This window comes from Crocodylus siamensis, chromosome 1, assembly GCF_052110815.1.
Source record: "Crocodylus siamensis isolate JL-2025a chromosome 1, ASM5211081v1, whole genome shotgun sequence".
Lineage (NCBI taxonomy): Eukaryota > Metazoa > Chordata > Crocodylia > Crocodylidae > Crocodylus > Crocodylus siamensis.
Genome location: NC_143395.1, coordinates 360,162,651 through 360,182,469, shown reverse-complemented (window position 1 = coordinate 360,182,469; position 19,819 = coordinate 360,162,651). Strand labels below are relative to the sequence as shown.

The following is a 19,819-nucleotide window of genomic DNA, read 5'->3' as shown; positions in this document are numbered from 1 at the left end:
GAGATACTTTGTTCTCTTCTTCTAAATCCCAGTGGCTCCAGCCCATTTTGTCTAGCCCCTACTGCCATGGCACTCATTATGGACTGGTGAATAGGCTCTGTGATAATATATAGAATTATCCTCTATCTTAAACAGGAGTATTTATTAAAGGGAAAAATACAGCTACAGACACAAACAAGCAGACTTCCAGACAGCTGGAGTTCCAGCCATTTCATTTGTATACCAAATATCTTACCCTGTCTGTCTACACTCAGAGGCATTGCTCAAAATAGCATACCATGGCAGTTACTGATGTATGTCCCTACAATGTTGTTTAGCAGTCACTCAGAGCCAAGTCGTTTGATGGAGAGCTGTTTTATTCAGTATTTGAGGTTTAACTTTGTGTAACTTGAGCCTCTGCACAACACTACAGCTGGATCAGACAGATCCTTTTAAAGGGACAGCTCCCCACACCCTTACACCTTTCACCTTACACTTTGTCTCTCTTTTCTGTGCTCCATTTTTGTCTTCTCCCACGCTTCTTTATGCTGTCTCTGCTGGTTCTTCTCCCTGCTCCTCTCTGGTAGCTCCATCTTCCCTCCCCTTTTCATACTCAGACAAGAAGCTGCTGAGACCAGAAAGGAAATATCAATGAGGCACAGCTGAGTTCAGTATCAAAGGAGCAGAGAAGGGAGGGTTGGGCTGGCAGGCCAACATGAGTGACTGGTGCAGCCAGTGCTGTTGGGGGCATAATGGGTACAGGTGGGTGGTTTTCAACGAGCCAGTTTGGTAGGTAGGGCAGCCTGTTTGTACTACAGCAGGGTGGGAAGCAAGCTGGATATTCTGCTTTCCCTTCCCTCACTAATCCTCTCCTCTGGCGCTTCCTTCAAAGTCAGGCAGCTCTTCACTCCCCACTTTGCTTCCCTTCCTTTCCCTGCTTTCTTCTGCCTTTTCCCCTCTTGGTTCCTCTTCCCTGGTTGCTGTTATTCCCTTTCTCTGCTGTTCTCCCACTGTCTTTCTTTGAAAAGCACCAGCTTCCCTCCTTATTTCTTTTTCATTCACTCCCATCCTCTGTCGGACTTCATCATTATATATTTAATAGACCCCTTCTTGCTACCCTTCTCTATTACAAGCTTCAGGGCATTGCTGGGATTGTTTAGTTTAAGTGCTGGTGTGTCTGAGGATGTTGGTTGTAGGCATGTTGGTCTGAGGACATAAGGTGTGTTTCAGGTGTGTCTGGGGAAATATTTTCCTTGTTTGGTCCCTGCAAAAGATGGCTGTGAAGGACAAGGATGGGGGGAGGGTAATCCTCTCACCTTCTGGGGATCTTCTCTTGCTGCTGGCCTCTAAGCCAGCTCCTCCAGAAGCTTCCCCCTCTTCCCTTAGAGCCAGAGGTAACACTGACAGTGCAGAAGATGAACTGGTTCAGCTGTGGGCCAGTGGCCAAGAGTGAAGTCACAATTTCTTAATGGTGCCCCTACAGCTGTAAATTGGGTGCCACTGCTACATGCTTAAGGGTTAGAGAAGACAAACTGGAGAGAATCAAGACTACCTTATGACCTGACAAGCATCCAATATAGGTCATGGGCTTCTGGGAGGTCTTTTTCAGCGAGAACCCCTCCCCCCACAAAAAGCTAGAACTATACATTCTTATCCCAAAATTAAAGTTGAGATTAACATCACCATTGAACGGACCCCCCCCAGATTTGGAGACCCACATCCTATTTATCATAACTACTGTCAGGCAGAGCCTCAGCTTTCAAGTTCATGTGCTGGTTTAGTGAATGCAGGATGGGTACCCATGAGCACAGATAGAAAAATAAATTCATGGTTCTGTACTTCTTAGTGGCCTCTAGGATCCATGACTTAAGAAGCTGTTGAGAATCTGGGACACAGTTGGTTTCTTGGGGAAAAGCTAGGGTTTGGAAAACAGCAACAAAAAAGGCCTCAAAATCTGATTACACTTAGACTTGGGTTTTCCCAATAGTTCTCCTCTGATGCACAACAGAGAAGGCCTCCATCTCTCTCATGTACATTCTGGGATCTAAAGGCAACAGAAAGGAAGGCATGGGTTTTGTAGAGGGATACCAGAATTCCTCCCAAGAACCCTTCATATCCAGAAATTTAAAGGGTTGGAGAATTGCTGCAAGGTGCCCCATGACTTCTTTTATAACTGCTGCAGTGATGATGCTATACTTGGGGGTAGGTGGTGGGGAGGATCTGGGTGAACAGGGATTGGGAGCTGTTGAAGGGAAGCTACTAATACAATGTGGGAATTTGCCACTGTGCTGTAGCAACAAAAAGGCCTTCCTGTGTCCAGTGTTCCTCGCTAGGCACAGAGCTAGCTCTGTGCTGTCCTCCTAGAAAACCCTGGTCTACGTTGGGGATGTTCTGGGAAGGGCAGGGTGGAAGAGATCAGATCAGGACCATGGAGAGCTAGGGCATCCTAGAGCCAAAGAGACGCAGCTGGGATGAGTCTGTCCCCTGACAACTCCATTATGGAGCCTGTCACCTGCTGGGTGCTGGGGCTTTATGTTACGCCTCTCAGACAGAGCTCTGCTACCAGGGGTCCCTCAGGGGTCAGTGGCATGAAATGCTCGGCAAAACTCAGGGAACCCTGGACGCTGATTGTAAATCCAAGCGCACAGAGCATAATAACTCTGCCAGGGAATCTATGCAGCTTTTAACATATGGAACATAAATGGGGAAAATATTGCTGGCAGTTGACCCACCACTTCAAAAGTACAGGGGAAGCAGAAAAGCCAGTGTATTGCTGTGGCTGGGGAGAGACAAGGTTTACTTCCTGCTAGACATGTGGAGTCTCTAATTCTTTCTCCTATACTGAGTTAAAGTGAGTGCGTCACAGACAGATCTTTCCCTCAGTCCCTGTGGTGACTGACTGTGAGGCATCAAGGGAAGAATCCTAACTCACGTCACACATTCAAATGGCACTTACCCAGCTGTGTAACTGTAGTTTTTGTACTTGGGCACAGTTTGAAATCCTCTTCCATGTGCAGTATGGACACACAAGCACCCACAAGCATACACAGTAGGTTGCACTCTGGCTGAACAAGTATGTCACCCAGTATATGTGCACCCAGATAAGTGCAAGTCTCGAAACTGTTGTCAGGCAAGAACCCATGAGTAGCAGGTGCTGGACAGAAGAGGAGGGCCCCTTCATGTTTTAGTCCATTTGCCCAGTGGTTGGGGGCGTTCCTTTCAATGGTGGTGTTAATCTCAACTTTCTCTTCTGTGAACATTTTCCTAACTTCTGCCATATCCTGGCAGGGCTTTCAGGCTGAGACTGCTTGCTCTCCAGTGGCACAGCCTGGAGCTATTGATTACTGTCTAGGTGAGCTGGGCAACTGTTGCTGCTTACAAAACTTTTCAGTGTCTGACATTGTGGCTGAAATCTAACATTCCCCGCCTCCTCCCTGGAGGTGGGTAAGTAGTGTTTATGTGGCTAACTAATAGTGTGTTAATGCTGTGCAAAGGTAATTTCTGGTGATAATATACATCTGGTTAATAGAAAATTAGAGGCTAGGAAGCATACAATGAAACAGAATGGGAATGTGTGATAAGGAAATCATATCAATGCAGTATTTTTCTTTCCTTGTGGACTCTGTTGTATGACTGCATTCCATCTGTAACAAAGAGGTTATTTTTCAGTATCCACAAAAACTCATTCCATCACATTCAGAATTACTGTTCTGAGTTACAGAAAGATTGGCCAGTCCAATGGCTCGATGGGCTCTACCCCCCTCAGTGACCAACACCCTATCTTCACATAACCCATAAAGAAGCAATGCACATTTCACTTCTGTAATTGCAGCATACATTTTACTAACTGATTTTAAACAATCCCAAATGGCACAGATCACCCATTCGGCATTGTTTCCAAAGACTGTACAAAACCATACACACAGCTGCCACTGACAGTCTAGTCCTGATCCAGTTAGTGGACAGACTCCAGTGAGCTTCAGATCAAGCCCTTTGATGCTAATTTAGGGCATATCTATTTATTGTCTCTATGCCAGGCCCCAGGATTGCTGCTATGAAGCTTGCCCCACCCCAACACTCTCACTCTATGTGTCACAGCCTGAAAATAAGGCAGTGTAGCCACTTTAAAGCAGTGCTAAGCACATTCTAGTGAACATGCCTAAGACAGCAAGCCTATGAGTAGTGTTGGTCACCTTAAAACAGCTATATGAGTTGATGTGTGATGGGTAAGTATGAGTGGGTTTCTTTTATGGTAGAGTTCTTGGATGCAATGTAGAGGTGGCATAGACATGCCCTTACTTACAGAGTTATATGAAGAACAACATTGTGGTTTATGTAGTTTGTACTAATCCTCAGAACATGTGAACATGAAAACATAGAGTTAAGGCTACCCATTCAATTGTTCACAGTGATGGTGACACTATTTTGGCTGTAGGGGTTAGAAAGGGAGTGAATGAAAAGAAATGTTACAGTGAATGAAGGGTAGATGAGGTATTGCTTTTGCTTTTCATTTGTGGGCCTTATAGTTTAGCAATTTTAACTCACAGCCTTTTAAAACTATGTGGGACAATAAAGCTATTTCTAGCTAATAATTAATATGACATGCTTATCACTGAAGTATTCAAAATAAACTCAGTGTGCTTTGCCTTCTGTAATGTTTCTAACAAATAAGTGTTTTATGAAACGTGTAAATGTATAACTTAACCCAGAGTATGGCACAGCCTTTGTAAAAGTTAACTCAAGTATTAAAAGCTATTAGCTCATTTTTGAAGAATGGGTCAGCAAAAAATATGCTTGTTTTGCAGTTCCAGTATTTCTTAAACATTGTTCCATTTATGACTTCAGTAGAAAGATTCAAGGACTGTTCGCAGTTTGAAAAAGTAAATCATAAGAGAACTTCAAAGTGGGGTATATTTTTAAGCCTCTTGCCAAGAAAGGTGTTATCACAAATATATTAGGATATATTATCACTCTCCCACACATACACATGCATGCATGCATTGGGCATTCTTCCCTTGTAGGGTGTGTGTCTATACTGATATCCTATAACAAGGATCTAAACACCTGTGAGCAACTTCACTGCAGTGAGTATCCTTAATGACTGAAATGAACTTACACACTTAAACAAAAATTAGTTTTGTGCATAATTATTTGCAAGATCAAATTCTAAAACATTGTTATGTCAAGGAGGCTAAAAGCCAAATCTTCATTTGGTGTAAATCAGTAGGGTCCCACTGCCTTCAACAGAACTATATTGGTTTACAGCAGCTCACGATCTAGTTCTGTTAAGAGTTCATACTGATTCCATGAACAATAACGGTTAATTTCTACTAGTCTTAGTGATGTTGACTAGCATCTTCCTGCACAACAGCTCACTGAACTGTCTGGGGGCACATCCGGATGTGAATAAGTTGTTACTTGACATAAGTAAGGGTTGACGCTAGAAGTACAACTTTCATTAAAGTATATTTTAGTCCTCCTCCCAGGTTATTTCTTTAAAGCAGGAGCATCAAAGATCCAGCTCATGGGCTGGATCCAGTTTGTGGGACCACATCATCCAGCTCCTGGTGGCCATGAGTCTTGACTCTGGGACCTGTGCTGCACACAACACCCACACAGAGCCAACCTGAGACCTCCTCTGCAGGCAGAATCCTGGGCTCCCTACAGCCAGTCTGGGACTGCACTGCATGGGATGCCTGTTGCAACTGGTCTCGGGTAGGGCAGCATGTGCAGCCCAGGTCCCAGACTGGCCATACCAGCAGCTGGATCTGGCATGGTGTGAAATTTCACCAGCTGTTTAGTTTTGACACTGTTTCAACTCATTTTGAGGTCGAAACAACAAAATCACGTTTTGAAAGGGTTTTTGAAATAGCCTCGAAATGCTTCTACCATAGCACTGGGGATGGGAAGTCAGTCCAGCTGGGCTGACTTCCCCTCCCCAGCGCTAGATTGGGCGGGGCCTGGGCAGTCAGCCAAGCTGGGCTGACTCCTGGTCCCCAGCTGGATCTAGTGCTGGGGAGGGGAAGTCAGCCCTGCTGGGCTGACTGCCCATCACCGGCGGACTTAGTGAAATGTCAAAACCGAATCAAAACAGCCTATTTCGACAAAGCAAAATGGAACAGCTGTTTTGAATAGGAATGAAATTCGATACGAAACGCTGTTCCATCAAAACTTTGAAACTCAAGGCAAAACAGAACAGTAACATTCTGCAAAGCGCTAATGTGTATGCGGGGGCGAGGGGAGGGTCTCATAGATCCCGCAACATGCTGGATCCAACACCTCCTCTGGCTGGTCTGGTAAGCGAGCAACAGGGCAGGATCTGCATGCAGCACAAGTCTCCAACCAGCTGGAGTGGGTGCCATATGCAGCTTGTGTTCTAGACCAGCCTGAGCAGGGGTTGGATCTGGTGGGGGAGGGAGGTGGGTGGAGTTAGGCCTGCACTGCTTGTTTGGCCCATGTTTTGGAGCTGTGCCACTCATAGTCCACAAGACTGGATGATTCTGACACTCCCACTTCATAAGGGCTAGATTTCTGTTTGCCTATAGACCGCCGTAATCTTTGGAGCATGAAACCCATTAGCAGACCCCTCAACACATGTCACAAAGTCTTTATTAGTGTGTTTATCAATCGGTGACAGATTACAGAAGCCAAAAGGTAATTAAATAACATTTAACTTGAAATAGACCACAAACTTAAGAGATACAAATCACATTTGGCAAGGCAAAATACTCAGTACATAGGGTAGCTTAGGTTGTTATTACATTACAAAGGAGGAATTTCCCCTACGTAATTCTAAATATTCAGGATATTATTTTTTTTGTGTCTTTCAGACAGTTGCTTTGGCAATAACTTCATTTTTTTAGCTTTTATTATATAAAAATATAACAATTTTTCCTTTATATACAAACATTACATTATGCAATATACAGGTTAAAAACACTACAAAAAATGGCAGGTGGAGGTGGACTAAAAGCAAAAGAGCACAGTAAGAAACCCCCCCCCAAAACAAACCCTTAAATTAAATACTGCACATTTCATAAAAATTACATTAGCTACAAACGGTTTGTTGTTTGCCAATATCAAACAGTACCAACATGATTGGAAATCTTTCCCAACAACTTCATTTTTAAGGCACATCTTGCATATTTCTATGTACAACACTGTATCTGGTCAATAAGTTAAAGGGCTCTTGAGAGTGACCTAGTAGTGTGCACGTATGTACTTGTGCGCCAAGATGAAGGATGAGTTAAACTTTCTCGCTGGCATCATTCTGGGGGCCTATGTATCTGGTCGATGCGGCTTGGTATAGGGGCACCCCTATTTCCTGAAGGTCTGGGAGTCTCCCAGGGTGGGGAGGGGAGAGCAATGTGATTGTCCTGTCAAAGTCCCTGTGTAACACTTTTTCGTAGACACTCTGCAGCCCCACTGTCTTGGGCAGCTGTGCCTGGTAGTAGCTGTCCCTGTGAAGGGGGTCCCTGGGCAAGGAGGTGCTTTTGCAGAAGGAGGACAGCTGAGCTGGAGGGCGGGGAGACGAGTGAGTGTTGGATCGGCCACAGGAGGGGCTCCAGCAGCGATCTGAATGGCCCAGGATCTTACATTCGGCTGTACAAGCCCATAGTCCTAAAATACAAACAAGAACAGGAAAAAAAAAAGTAAACTAATCACTGCATGAATAATCACTAAAGAGTTTTAATGAGCTTGGTGATAAAAACTATGGAGACTGACGAGCAATGTTTTGAGGGACTCTGAAAGCTGCAGTTATTGCATTTAGTTGGCAAGCCCAGACTCACAACAGGAAGGATGCATTTTTTGGAAAAGGATTACAGCACTCCAGCTTCTTCTACTCTACACGATGTGCCTGGCATGTAGAGAGCTGAAACTGGCATGCAAGAGAAGGGCTAGCATGTCATCCCTGCAATGACTTGGAAAAAACACGGAAAGCCTGTAGGACTCCATTACCAAATTGCCAGTCTATTTTTTTCCTCCTCCTGGGGAGGACTTTTAGTGAGGTTATAGCAAGTAACAGGTCTGCACCCCCATCAGGGGCTGACTCCATACCATTTTGCATGTGAGTGATGAGATCCTTCTTCAGGGCCTCCCCGCTGATGTCAGAGTCACTGTCATTGAAGTCGCTGTCACCTTTGCCACTGTCTTTGCCGCTGAACTTTTCTGCTTCTCGACCAGATATGGTGTTGAAAGAATGACCCTTCCAAATGGGCACTGGAGGAGTCAACTCTTTGCTGTAGTTTGAAGCAGAGGCATAAGGCTGGAAAAGAGGGGAAAGAATAGGGGGTGTGTTGGAGATGCAAGAAGTGAATACATGTTCATACCTGAAACTTCTCCAGATCCCATCTCCTCCAAAGCCTCCCTTCCCCTCAGCAGCCATCCTCTCAAGTCCCCAAGCCAAACCACGAATAAATCTTTGTAGATATCACTTACCTCTGCATTTGTTCCTCTCAGTCGTTTCTGACCCTCATAAAGACAGGTGTCACCATTGTTCTCAGAAGAGGAGGCCTCCTCTGTGGCTGGGGAAGGCTCTGGGCTGGTGAAAGACACTTTGCTGGGAAAGGCTCGTACTTCAAACATGTTGCCCCTGGGGATGGTGTCTTCCTGCCTCACCTTCTCCAGGTGGGAGATGTCAATCTGCTCCTTCAAGGGCCCATTGTTCTTGAGCCTGGTCTCCTTCTTGCGCTTGTTGCAGGTGGTGGCAATGGTGATGATGGCCACCAGCAAAAGGGTGCAACTGCCTGCCAGGACGATGATGACTATCAGAGGAACATCCCATTGCAAAGCTTTCCCCTCCCAGGAGCTGGGTTTGGCTACCTCATGGCTGCTGGAGGGTACCGTGGCAGTCACTAGGAAGCTGACTGTGGCTGTGGTGGAAAGCGGGGGCTGACCATGGTCCATCACAGTGAGAATGACTTTGAATGTCTGCCCTAGCTCTTCGGACATGTCTCCTGTCAGCATGATCTCTCCTGTGTCCCTGTCAATGGCAAAGAGTTCTTGCTGTGGCAATGGCTCTGGTAGGAAGGAAAAGGTGAGCTCAGCATTGTCCCCATCATCTGCGTCCCTGGCTTGGATCTGAGCCACGGGAGAACCGGGGGGTGCCTTGCAGAAGACCCGGATCTCCACAGAGCCATTGTTGAGTGCCGGGTGAACGATGATCGGTGCATTGTCATTCTGGTCCAGCACTGTCACTGTGACAAGGGTGGTGCTGGAGAGTGGTGGGGTCCCACTGTCGCTGGCCTCGATGCGCAGGTCCAGCTGCTTGAGGACCTCGTAGTTGAAGGTGCGCAGGGCATAGAGAGCGCCAGTGGCAGGGTCAAGGGACACGTAGGTGGAGACGGGGGCACCGGCGACCTGGGCCTCAAGCAGGCGGTAGGTGACCTTGCCGTTAGGGCCCAGGTCCGGGTCGCGGGCCAGCACAGTGGCAAGGTAGGCGCCGGGGGGGTTGTTTTCAGGCACGGCCACACGGCCAAGGGGCGGCGGGGCGAAGAGCGGCGCGTTGTCGTTCTCGTCGCGCAGGCGCACGGTGTAGGGCCGCACGGTGCGGAAGGGCGGTGTGCCCAGGTCTTCAGCCACCAGCGTGAGGTTGTACTCGGGCAGGCGCTCGCGGTCCAGCGCAGCCGCCGTCACCAGCACGTAGCTGTCGCCGTAGGCGCGCCGCAGCGCAAAGTGCTCGTGGCCATGCAGCGTGCAGCGCACCTGCCCGTTGGCGCCCGAGTCGCGGTCCCAGGTGCTGACCAGTGCCACGAAGCTGTCGCGCGGGGCCGCCTCGCTCACGTACAGCACGCCAGGGCCCGGGCCGGGCTCGGGGCTGCTGCCAGCGCCCAGGCTGGGCCCCGGGGGGCCCGCGGCGCCCAGCCCCAGGGGGCTGAGGCGGATGCCGGGCGCGTTGTCGTTGACGTCGGTCAGGCGCACCAGCACGGTGCAGGTGGCAGCCAGCGGGCTGGCGCCCCGGTCACGCGCCTCCACGTCCAGCTCGTAGGCGCGCTGGCGTTCGTAGTCCAGCGGCGCGGCCAGCGTGAGGCGGCCTGAGCGTGGGTCCAGGCGGAAGAGGCGCCGCGCCTCGGGCGCCGCGCGGCTGCCGAAGCCGTAGACCACCTCGCCGTTGGCGCCCTCGTCGGGGTCGGCCGCGCTCAGCGCCAGCACCGGCGCGCCCGGCGCCGCGTCCTCGCGCAGCTCCACGGCCACGGCGGCCTGCGCGAAGGCCGGGCTGTTGTCGTTGGCGTCCAGCACCCGCACGCGCACCGCGGCCGTGCCCGAGCGCGCGGGGCTGCCGCCGTCGGCCGCCACCAGCTCCAGCGCGTGCGCCGCCTGCGCCTCGCGGTCCAGCGCGCGCAGCAGCACCAGGGCGGCGCCGCGCCCGCCGTCCGCGCGCGCCTGCGCCTCCACCTCCACGCCGAAGTGCGCGTTGGGCGAGAGCTGGAAGCGCTGCACGCCGTTGGCGCCCACGTCCTCGTCCACGGGCAGCGCCAGCGGCAGGCGCGTGCCGGGCGCCGCGCTCTCCGACACCTCCAGCGCCAGCGGCTGCGGCTGCGGGAAGCGCGGCGCGTGGTCGTTCACGTCGCGCACCTCCAGCTCCACGTGCAGCAGGCGGCAGCGCGGCGCCCCCGCCCCGGCCCCGCAGCCCAGCACGTCCAGGGGCAGCAGGCAGCGCGGCGCCCGCCCGCACAGCCGCTCGCGGTCCAGCCCGGCCTCGCCCACGCTCAGCTGCCCGTCCGCCTCGCGTAGCCGCACCAGCGACCCGTTGTGGCCGCGCCCGCCCTCGCCCCCCGCGCCCGCGGGCTGCACCAGGCGGAAGCGTAGCGCCTCGCCCGGCGCTGCCAGCCCGGCCAGCTCGGCGCCCAGCGCGCCCAGCACCGTGCCCGGCGGCGCCTCCTCGTCCGTGCTCAGGCGCACGGTGCGGGGCGCGCCGCGCGGCAGCGCCGCCAGCAGCAGGAGCAGGCAGCACAGCTCCGCTGGGCGCAGCGCGGGAGCCATGGCAGCGCCCATCCCACTCCGCTCCGCGCCGCTCCCGCAGCCTCTGAGCCCAGCCACTGCCCGCAGCGGGCCCTTTATAGCTGCCGCTATGCAAATGAGGCGCGCCGAGCAGCCAATGGCAGGCGCTGCTTTCAACCCACCCCACCCGCACACATTCGAATGCCTCCCAGAAAATCCCTTTAATGTAGCGGGTTTAGGAGCTGGCGGGAGCGGGACGGGCCCCGCGCCTTTGTGGGGCACCCGGGGTGGGCGGGGGCGGCCGCCGGGGCCGCTCCGCGCTGCTGCTGCTGCGGCTGCTGCCCGGGTGCCCGCGGCTGAGCCGGGATCTCTGATATCTCGGCCCCGTGTGCGGGTCTCCGGCGGGTGCAGCGCTGCAGGCTGTGTGCCTGGCTCTGTCGGGGGAAGGAGGAAGGAAGCGGGGCTGTGTGTGGGGGTCAAGTTGCAGCCAGGGGAGCTTGGTTTGGATGTTAGGAAGAACTTTTTCACTAGGAGGTTGGCGAAGCACCGGGCACAGACTGTGCAGGCAGGTGGTGGCAGGGAGGGGGTGACATCTCCATCCTTGGCAGTTTTTAAGACCCGGGCAGACAAAGTTTTGGGTGGATTGATCTAGCTGAGCAGGGGCTGGACTAGGTGACCCACCCCGAGATCCTTTGCAGCCCGCATTTTCTATGATTTTGTCATTCTGCATTGCCTCCTTTCACGCACAGACCAGAAGTGGCTCTGACTCCAATGCCCCCCCCCATGCCACCTTATTGGTGTCTGGCTCGCCTGCCCCCCGGGCTGCAGGTCGCCCGCCAGCCCGAGGATGACGGAACCGCAGAAAACTAGGGCTGCATGGACGGGACCTCAGGGGGGCAGCTATCTAGTCCCACCCCCTGCTCCAAGCCGGACCATCCCCAACTACATGGTCCCGGCCGTGCTTTAGTATGCGTGTCACTGCCCCAGCGGCTTTCTTAAGCCTCGGGCAGTAGCAGGCAAAAAAAAAAAAAAAAAAAAAAGTCCAAATAGGATTTAGCCTAAACTGGAGGAGATTTGGAAAGGTTTCAAAGATCAGACTGTATCAAAGGCTTATGAAGGCCTCGTTAGCCGCCCCACTATAATAGCATGGCAGGCTATCCCATTGGAGGCACCGACGTCTGTATTATTTCCCGGTGACAAGCGAAAGGGAGAGAGACTTGAACAGTTTCCACCGAGGAGCTGGGCTAAGTTGCATATAATGAGCAAACGCCACATGTAGCCATTATGTCCCTCTATTCATTCCCAATCACTGCCATAACTCCTGGACTAAACGATGATGGGCGCTGAATGCTACACAATGCCCGGCTCATATTAAAATACATTTAAGACCGATCCCTCCTGATGCCCTGTTCCGCCTATTGAGAGGATTTGCTGTTTTGTCCTCCGAGGGCCTCTCTGGGAAGCAACAACCAGTCTCGTTCCAGAAGAACAAAATAACAGCATGGGGCTGAAACCTGGCACGGACCTGGGGGGGACTGAACCATCTGCCTATGAAGACGTAGCGCAGCCCCGCGCCAAGTGTGACTCGTCCCGCGATGCAGGGGGAAAGGGGACTCGCTGCTGCACGTGCGCTGCACGGGGCTTGGATTTGCCCCTTCTTTCTGCTTCCCTCTGGTGATCAAACACTTCAGCGGGGGGGGGGGTCTAAGCTGCTGCCCCCTCCCCTCGCATGCCCTGCCTGGGGGGGGAAGGAGTGGGGATCGGGGAGGGGGGTGCTTTTAGCACCTCTGGCAGCAGACTGGGTCCGAATAGGGGGACCCAAGGGCTGCACTATAAAGGTCTACCTTGGTATGGCAGATCTCGGCTGTGCTGAGTGCTGAAGGCGGGGGCGGGCGGGGGGGGGAGTTGGAGGTGTGTGTGTATGTGTTTGTGGCGGGCAGAGAGGTGTGTGGGAGCTGAGGCATGCACGGTGCTAGGGAGGTCCAGCCCGAGCAGCAGCTACACAGAGCTGGGCAGATGCAGAAGTGCTGAAGCGATCTGCTCCCCCCCTCCCCCCCCCCCCAGTGCAGCTGGGAGGAGAGCAGCTGCAGCAGCCCTTGGACCTGGGCCGGGGGGGTGAGTCTGTGGCACGGGGGTTCCCCTACAGCGGATTTCCCTGCTCCGATCGCAGCACTTGTCCCTTCTCCGCCCGGGGAGCCGGCAGCACCCCGCCCCCCCCGCCAATCTTTCCTCTTCTCCCCTCGGTACCCCTCCAACCAGCCATTCAGACCGGGCACCTACACCAGCCTCTATCTGCGGGTACCTGGGCGGAAACATCTGGCGGTGAGCTCCAGCTGTGGCCGCCAGCGGCGCGGCGCTAGGGCCCCGCGATCGCCCTGAGAGCCGGGCGAAGCTGACCAGGGGCTGTCAACTGCGGGGCTGCGGTCGGGGCTTGAGCACCCGGCCAGGTGCTGCCTCCCGGCAGGTTAACCCGCCCCTATGCCGTGCTTCTCCGGGCATTGCCCGGGAAGTTGGATCGGGCTCCGCGGAGGCAGCCAGCCCCTTCTCCCGGCGCCCAGGTCGGCTCCCCCTGAGGTTGCCCGACTGCCGCGCCCCGCCCCCCCCGGCGTCCCCACGCCCCGCAGGACCTCCGCCGCCATCACATCACTGGAAGGCTGTGTGTGCGTGTGTGGGGAGAGGGGGTTTCGGGGTGGGGGGGATATCTTGTAGCCGTGTTGGTCTAGAGGCACAGGCAGGCAAACCTCTTGCGTTAGAGGCGGTATCTTTTATTAAAGCAACTAAATAGTTGCAAAACATTTTTTTGCAACTATCTAGTTGCTCTAATGAAAGATATCGCTTCTATCCCAAGAGGTTTCCGTGGGGGGGGAGGGGGAGGGCCACAATGTCTTGAAGGGATGTGCCAGTCCCAGCCAGGTACGCTCATGGGTCCCTGCGAAGTCACCAGGGTTCCCCGGGGACCAGGGAGACGGTCCTTTAGCCCCACTCCCTCCGAGCCAGCGGGATCTGGCCTTGCAGCTGGGGGGTGGGGTGGGGTGGGGTGGGGAGGGGAGGAGGGTGGCCCAACCCTGCTGTAGCCGCATTGCCCCATCATTTCAGCTCTCGATTCAGGGCTCGGGTCTCCGCCGGGGACGCGGCTGAAGGTTTCCAGGAGTCAGCACACGCACTTTTGACGTGATCCCAGCGCTTCAGCGCGTCACTTCGCGCGTCGCGGAGCCTCGAGACACCAGCCGGGACCCGAGCGTCAGGAACAGAGATGGAGGAGCCCACTCCTGCCGTGAGGCTGAAGTTGGGTTCTTCTTCCCGGTTCCTTTGTTCAAAGCGAATCTGTACCCGGTAAAAACTTATTTCTCATGGAAGACACACGGTACCAAGAGAGATTTTCCCAGAGCCCGACAAGAAGCTCCGACTCGGCTGGGATGATGGGGCAAAAAATACTGCTCGGGCCACCGCAAGCTTCGAGGGGGGCTGTCCCAAAGAGCCCTGAGCGCAGTCACGCCCTTGCCCCAGCAGGCTGGCTCCCGATGCGCGCTGCCAGGGCGGGAGCAGGGCTCGGGCTCCGGCTCGGCGCCGGGGATGTGATGGCACGCGAGCCCGGCGGGCTGCTGCAGCCAGATGCTGGCAACGGGATTTCCAAGAGCTCGTCAGCGCTTGGCCCCATCCGCTCTGGGCGGTGGGGGCAGAAACTTTCACCCCGCGCCCACAAAGCAGCCTTGTTGCCACCGCCAGAGCCCGGGGGGGAGGGGGGGTCCTTGCCCCGCACCAGCAGCTCCGCGGGCCTGAGAACAAGCGGCGCCCGAAGCGGGGCCGGGCGGGGGAGCCGGGCCCGCCGCCCCCCGGCGCCGCATTGTGGAGCTCGCGTGCAGACAGCCGGGGTGACACGGTCGTCACGTGAGGGATTAGGGCTATAGGGACGTTTTCAAAGCCGTGACAATGGGGGGCTCAGCCGGAGCCGCCGGCTCCCAGCGCCGGGAGGGAGCGGGGCGCGGAGATGTCCGCGGCGCTAATAGGATTATCTCTGCCATCCCCAGCTCTATGCAGCATGTCATTGCTTTTTAATGAGGATTAGGTCTACCGGGGAAGGAAACTAGCCCCCGCCGGGGCAGCCCCTGTGCGCAGGCCTCGATCCGCGCGCCTCCTCGAGCCGGCCGCCTGTGAAAACCCGATCAGTCAGTCAGTCAGTCAGTCAGTCAAGCCCTCGGGCCGCATTTGCTCCCACGCACTTCGCGCGAGAGCTGGTGCACAGGGAGGGTCTTTTTAGGACGGGTTCCCGAAGAAGAAGTCAGAGGAGGCTCCGAGAGAGGCAAGTTTTAGCTACCCTCTTGCTGCCGGCTGCTGTATGTCTGGTCCATCCTGTTCCTGGGAGAGCTCCGGGAGGACGTGACAGAAGAAACTGGCAGCCCCCCCCCCCGCTGCCTGTGTGCTCCTGCCACTTTCCATTTAGGGTTTATGTGTGTGCATGAGCGTATATGTGTGTGTGTTCAAACTCACAAAGTGTGTGTGTGTGAAATCAAAACTGGTACACGTACCTGTGTGTGTCTACGTCTATCTGTATGTCTATATAATTATGCACACATATATAGTGTATATACCTCTATCTATCTATCTACACACACATACACATATGCCGTACCTATACATATCTACACACACCCACCCACCAGCTTTGATGTTGGATGTATAATATATGCTGGAAGCAAGAGTTTCTTAGTGTGGTATCTTTTATTGGACCAACTATGTGGCTAGGATCCCAGGTACATAGCTGGTGCAAGAGACCACCTTAAGAAATCCTTGTCTCTCCTGTAATTTCTGGACCATCACTACTGCAGCATCACATATTATATATCTATATCTATATCCAGAGATGATCCGAGCAGGGTGCGGGGCCCAGGGTAAATCAGCCTGTGTGGGGCCCTGCCCCCTGACGCAAGGAAGCCGACAGCAGATTCAGTGACTGGTGGGGGGGATGGGATGCCAAGCAGCTGGATGTGAAGCTGACAGCAGCGTGGAGTCGCCACACCACTCTGAATGGCTCTACAGGGCCCCCCGAAGCGCAGGGCCTGGGGCAGTCACCCCGATTTGCACCCCCAGGGACAGCCCTGTTTATATCTATATCTATATCTATATGGGAAACTGAGGCATAGAAAGACTAAGGACCAGATCCATAAATACTTTAAGTGTCTAACTCCTATAGATGTCCATTGGGAATTAGTGGCATTTTTACACATACAAGTACCACAGTGCCAGGCGCTTTGAAAAGCGACACTTGAAGTTGTATTAGTGGCAAAATGTGCGTCAGCACTGAGAAAATGGCAGTGGTGCGCTTTTGAGCTAAAACACCTCGGAGGTACTTTAGTTCAAAAATGCATTTTCTGTGTGCTGATGCACTTTTCACCTTTTATACAACTGCATGAGGTGCAGTGCAGTTTGCCTGTGTATATATGTGTGTTTTATTTAAATATATATGCACACGCAACATAAATTGTGTGTATACTAATAGCTATATTGTGTATGTATACATATATTTATATAAAACACACATACATATACACACATACATACACTATCAATATATCACACATACATATATACATGCATACATATGCTAATATATACACACTGAAATATACACACACAGTAATGTATATATACACACTAATATCTATTGTTTTTTCTATATATAAATAAAACACATATATACATATACATACTACACACACACACACATACACTACTATATATGTATACACATTAATATATGTAACACACATATTTTAGCTCCCATGCTGTGGGCAACCCTCCGCTACCCAGAGTAGGGCATCAGGGGTGGGAGCTAATCCCTTTCAAACATCCTCAAAGCCTAGGCAGGGAGATTCTTTTCCCAGCAGAGAAAAGCAGGCTGTGGAAAGGCAGGCTTACAAGCGTGCCTCTGCAATCCTACAGTTAAACAGGCTGGATTGCTTGATCGCTTCACGTGAGGACATATGTCCCTGCAAACTGGGCGCATTGTTACTCAGACTGGCTCTCACATGGCTTTGAAGCGGCAACCTGGAATCATTCTGGAGCTGGGTGAGATTTTCATAATGTACCAGCTCCCTTGTAGCCTGCTTTGTTGCTAGTCTCTGGGGCGAGGCGGCTCCTCCACTGTGGGGGGGTGGTGGGAGAGGCTCTCCTCCTCTGGTAACTGGAATCAGCTTATTAGGTCTCAAATGCTAAGAGAGGCAGCCTGCAGAGCAAAGGTTTTACATGATAAAGGGATGGGAACTTGGGAGATCACCTTATGGGGAATCACCAAGGTGCAATCCCCAAGGTGCTCAGGTTTTAGGCTTGGGCAGGAGTTTCACTGCGGGACATGTATGATTAAGACCCTCAGAAAACGGGAGTGGACTTCATGAAGTCCTTTGGCCCAACCCCCTGCTCAAGGTAGCATCATCCCTGTTTAGGTCGTCCTAGACAATAATGGTTTAAGGTGCACTTCAGTGCACATCAGTCTTCAGTGATAGAGGCTCCATAGCCCTACCATGTTATCTGTTCTAGCATTTAACCACCCTCAACTCCAGCCACCACAGTTTACAGCAGTTCTGCTTAACCTATGGTCTGTGGGCTGGATCCGGCTCCCAAAACACCTGGGTTTGGCCTGCAGCACGGGGGATCAGTGGCAAGCAGCTCAGCCTGGCGCTTCCCCTTACCTGCCCTGTGCCCTGCTGCTGATTCCTTCTGCTCTCTCCCTCTCTCCTCCCCTACGGCAGGCACTGCTTACTCCTTTCCTGCCTTCCTTTCTTCCTTCCTTCTCCCCCATGGCAGGCACCTTTTATTAGGTAAGCCCTCTCCTCCCTCTGATACGGGCAGTAACCTCCCTCCGACTGCAGGAGTAGTGGTCTGCAGTGCAATTGGGTCACAAGCACCTAATCTGAAATACTGAACAGCACTGGTATATAGGATTTGAAGTTGTACAGGGAGAGACCAGTGGATGGCCAGTCCCTCCCATTCCCCGCCCAGCCCCAACTGCCTCACTGGGGGAACACCTGACTGCCTATGGACCTTCAGGTCTTCATCGTTGTTATAATTTCCTGCACATAAATCTCATTTCCACACAGGGCTAGCTAGAAGTAAACAAACAGATTTAGTAAATTCACACCACACATCTTAAGCCATATGATGATGCCGATGGAGTGAAAATAGACCAGATTGTCGGAAGAGCCTATTGTGAGCAGCATGCCAGTCACAGCGTCTGCTGTACGTTAACCAGGCCCCTTGGCTTCACCGGAGAGCATGCTGTCCAATCTGAAGGCAGATTTTGACTCTGTGGAGCTCAGACATGAAACAAACAACCCCTTTTCCTCGCAGCTTACCAGACATAAAAATTGAATGCTATGAACACATGATTTTGTTTGGAACGGGCCCCGGCCAGAGTAGGCACATCTGATTTCATTGCGTGCTGACCAAGGGAACGTATCATTCAATATATAAAAAAAACCTACCCACAAACATCTTGATGTGGACGCCTCTCCAGCACAGAGCTCAGGAAACAATAACAACCCAGATTTCATAGCCTGTAGCGGGATGAAATGGACTCCTGTTCTATTGAAACACAGCTCTCGTCACAATATGTTTCTCTTTCTTCTGCAGCATCATGGAGGGTGCTGATGCCTTCAGTGATCTACAAAAACAAAAGAATTCCGTACGCTTTGCAGACTAAACAATCACCCCTGTTTAATCACTTTTATCACAACCAAGGATGTGTGGGTTAACCTGTCAAACCCTACAAGACTGGGCTGATCAAACCCCATGAAGACAAAGACTGGAACTAACACGAAGAACGTTTCTGTTGTTCTACCACTGTTTACATTAGAGGGTTGCATACAGTATTGTGCTTCTGCCTTTGGCCACACGTTCTATAGAAGGCAGAGCTGCAGACATCCATGTGAATTGCAGTTTTGTATCAGGGTTACAAATTATCCTCTTTATTTGTTTTCTATTTCCCTCTCCCCCCGTATTAAATGCAGGCTATGGAAAAGGAGTTTATTGTCTGGAATAAAGAAATGACAGAAACATCAGCAAGTAGTTTTGATCCCACAGGGAAAGTTTTTATTGGATTAATTTCTAGCCTCTCTTGGAGAGGCAGCTGGGGAGTTTGATTCAACAGATTAAAACAAAATACGGATGAAACAAAACCACAGATAATTGAATGCTAGGCACTGTGCAGGCATCTCGCATGGTGCTCAGAAGGGGGTCACTAGCTTAGGTTTAGAGAAGCGGGTGGGTCCCCGCACGTGGGAAAGCCTGGATAGCAGATGTGGAGTTCCTCTGGAGTTTTCACTGCATTCCTTGGTTCATCTTGCTTCCTATTCAGTAAGATAGTTGCTACTAAGATATGGATTGGCTCAAACACAAACCAAACACAAGCTTATTAAAAGTCACTTGTGTCTGAGTTTCCTTTGCCCCTCACTCATGTAAACTCTCCTCTTGTACCTTGCCATTCACCCTTCCTGGTGACAGTACTTCCTATTGCTCTTTACATTCTCCTTGTCTCTAGCCCCTTCTGCAGCTTTGCTCACTATTCTCCTATGCCTTCATTATTCTCTCTAACTCCCTGCCTTACTGGCTACTATATTCACTGTGGAAAAGACAGGCTAGAGATGGTTCTGTTATTAAGTCATTAGCAGGGATGCCAGGTTTAATTCTTGTGGGACCCTAAACAAGTCACTCTGGCCCAGTTCCAAAAAGTATTTAGGCATCTAGGGCATTTATACACATACTTTTTTTCCTGTGATGTGATGGAGATCCACCACTTTGGAGCAGACTCAATTAATCTGCGAGCTGAGGTGAAGTGTGCAGTTGCACCATGTGCAGTTGCGTAAGCAGTGAAATGTGCATCAGTGTACAGCAAATGGTGGTGGTG

At 52.1% G+C, this 19,819-nt stretch overlaps 1 protein-coding gene across 1 annotated transcript; it reads right to left on the bottom strand.

Annotated features, from left to right (window-relative positions):
• Positions 1-6,572: 6,572 nt before the first annotated feature.
• On the bottom strand, positions 6,573-14,765 carry LOC149874945 (protocadherin-8-like). Its single transcript, XM_090050172.1, has 5 exons — positions 14,681-14,765; positions 14,085-14,267; positions 8,419-11,354; positions 8,038-8,245; positions 6,573-7,599 (listed from the first exon to the last, which is right to left on the bottom strand). The coding sequence occupies exons 1-5, from the start codon at positions 14,763-14,765 to the stop codon at positions 7,226-7,228; spliced, it is 3,786 nt and encodes a 1,261-aa protein (XP_089906298.1). The 3' UTR covers positions 6,573-7,225.
• Positions 14,766-19,819: the final 5,054 nt, after the last annotated feature.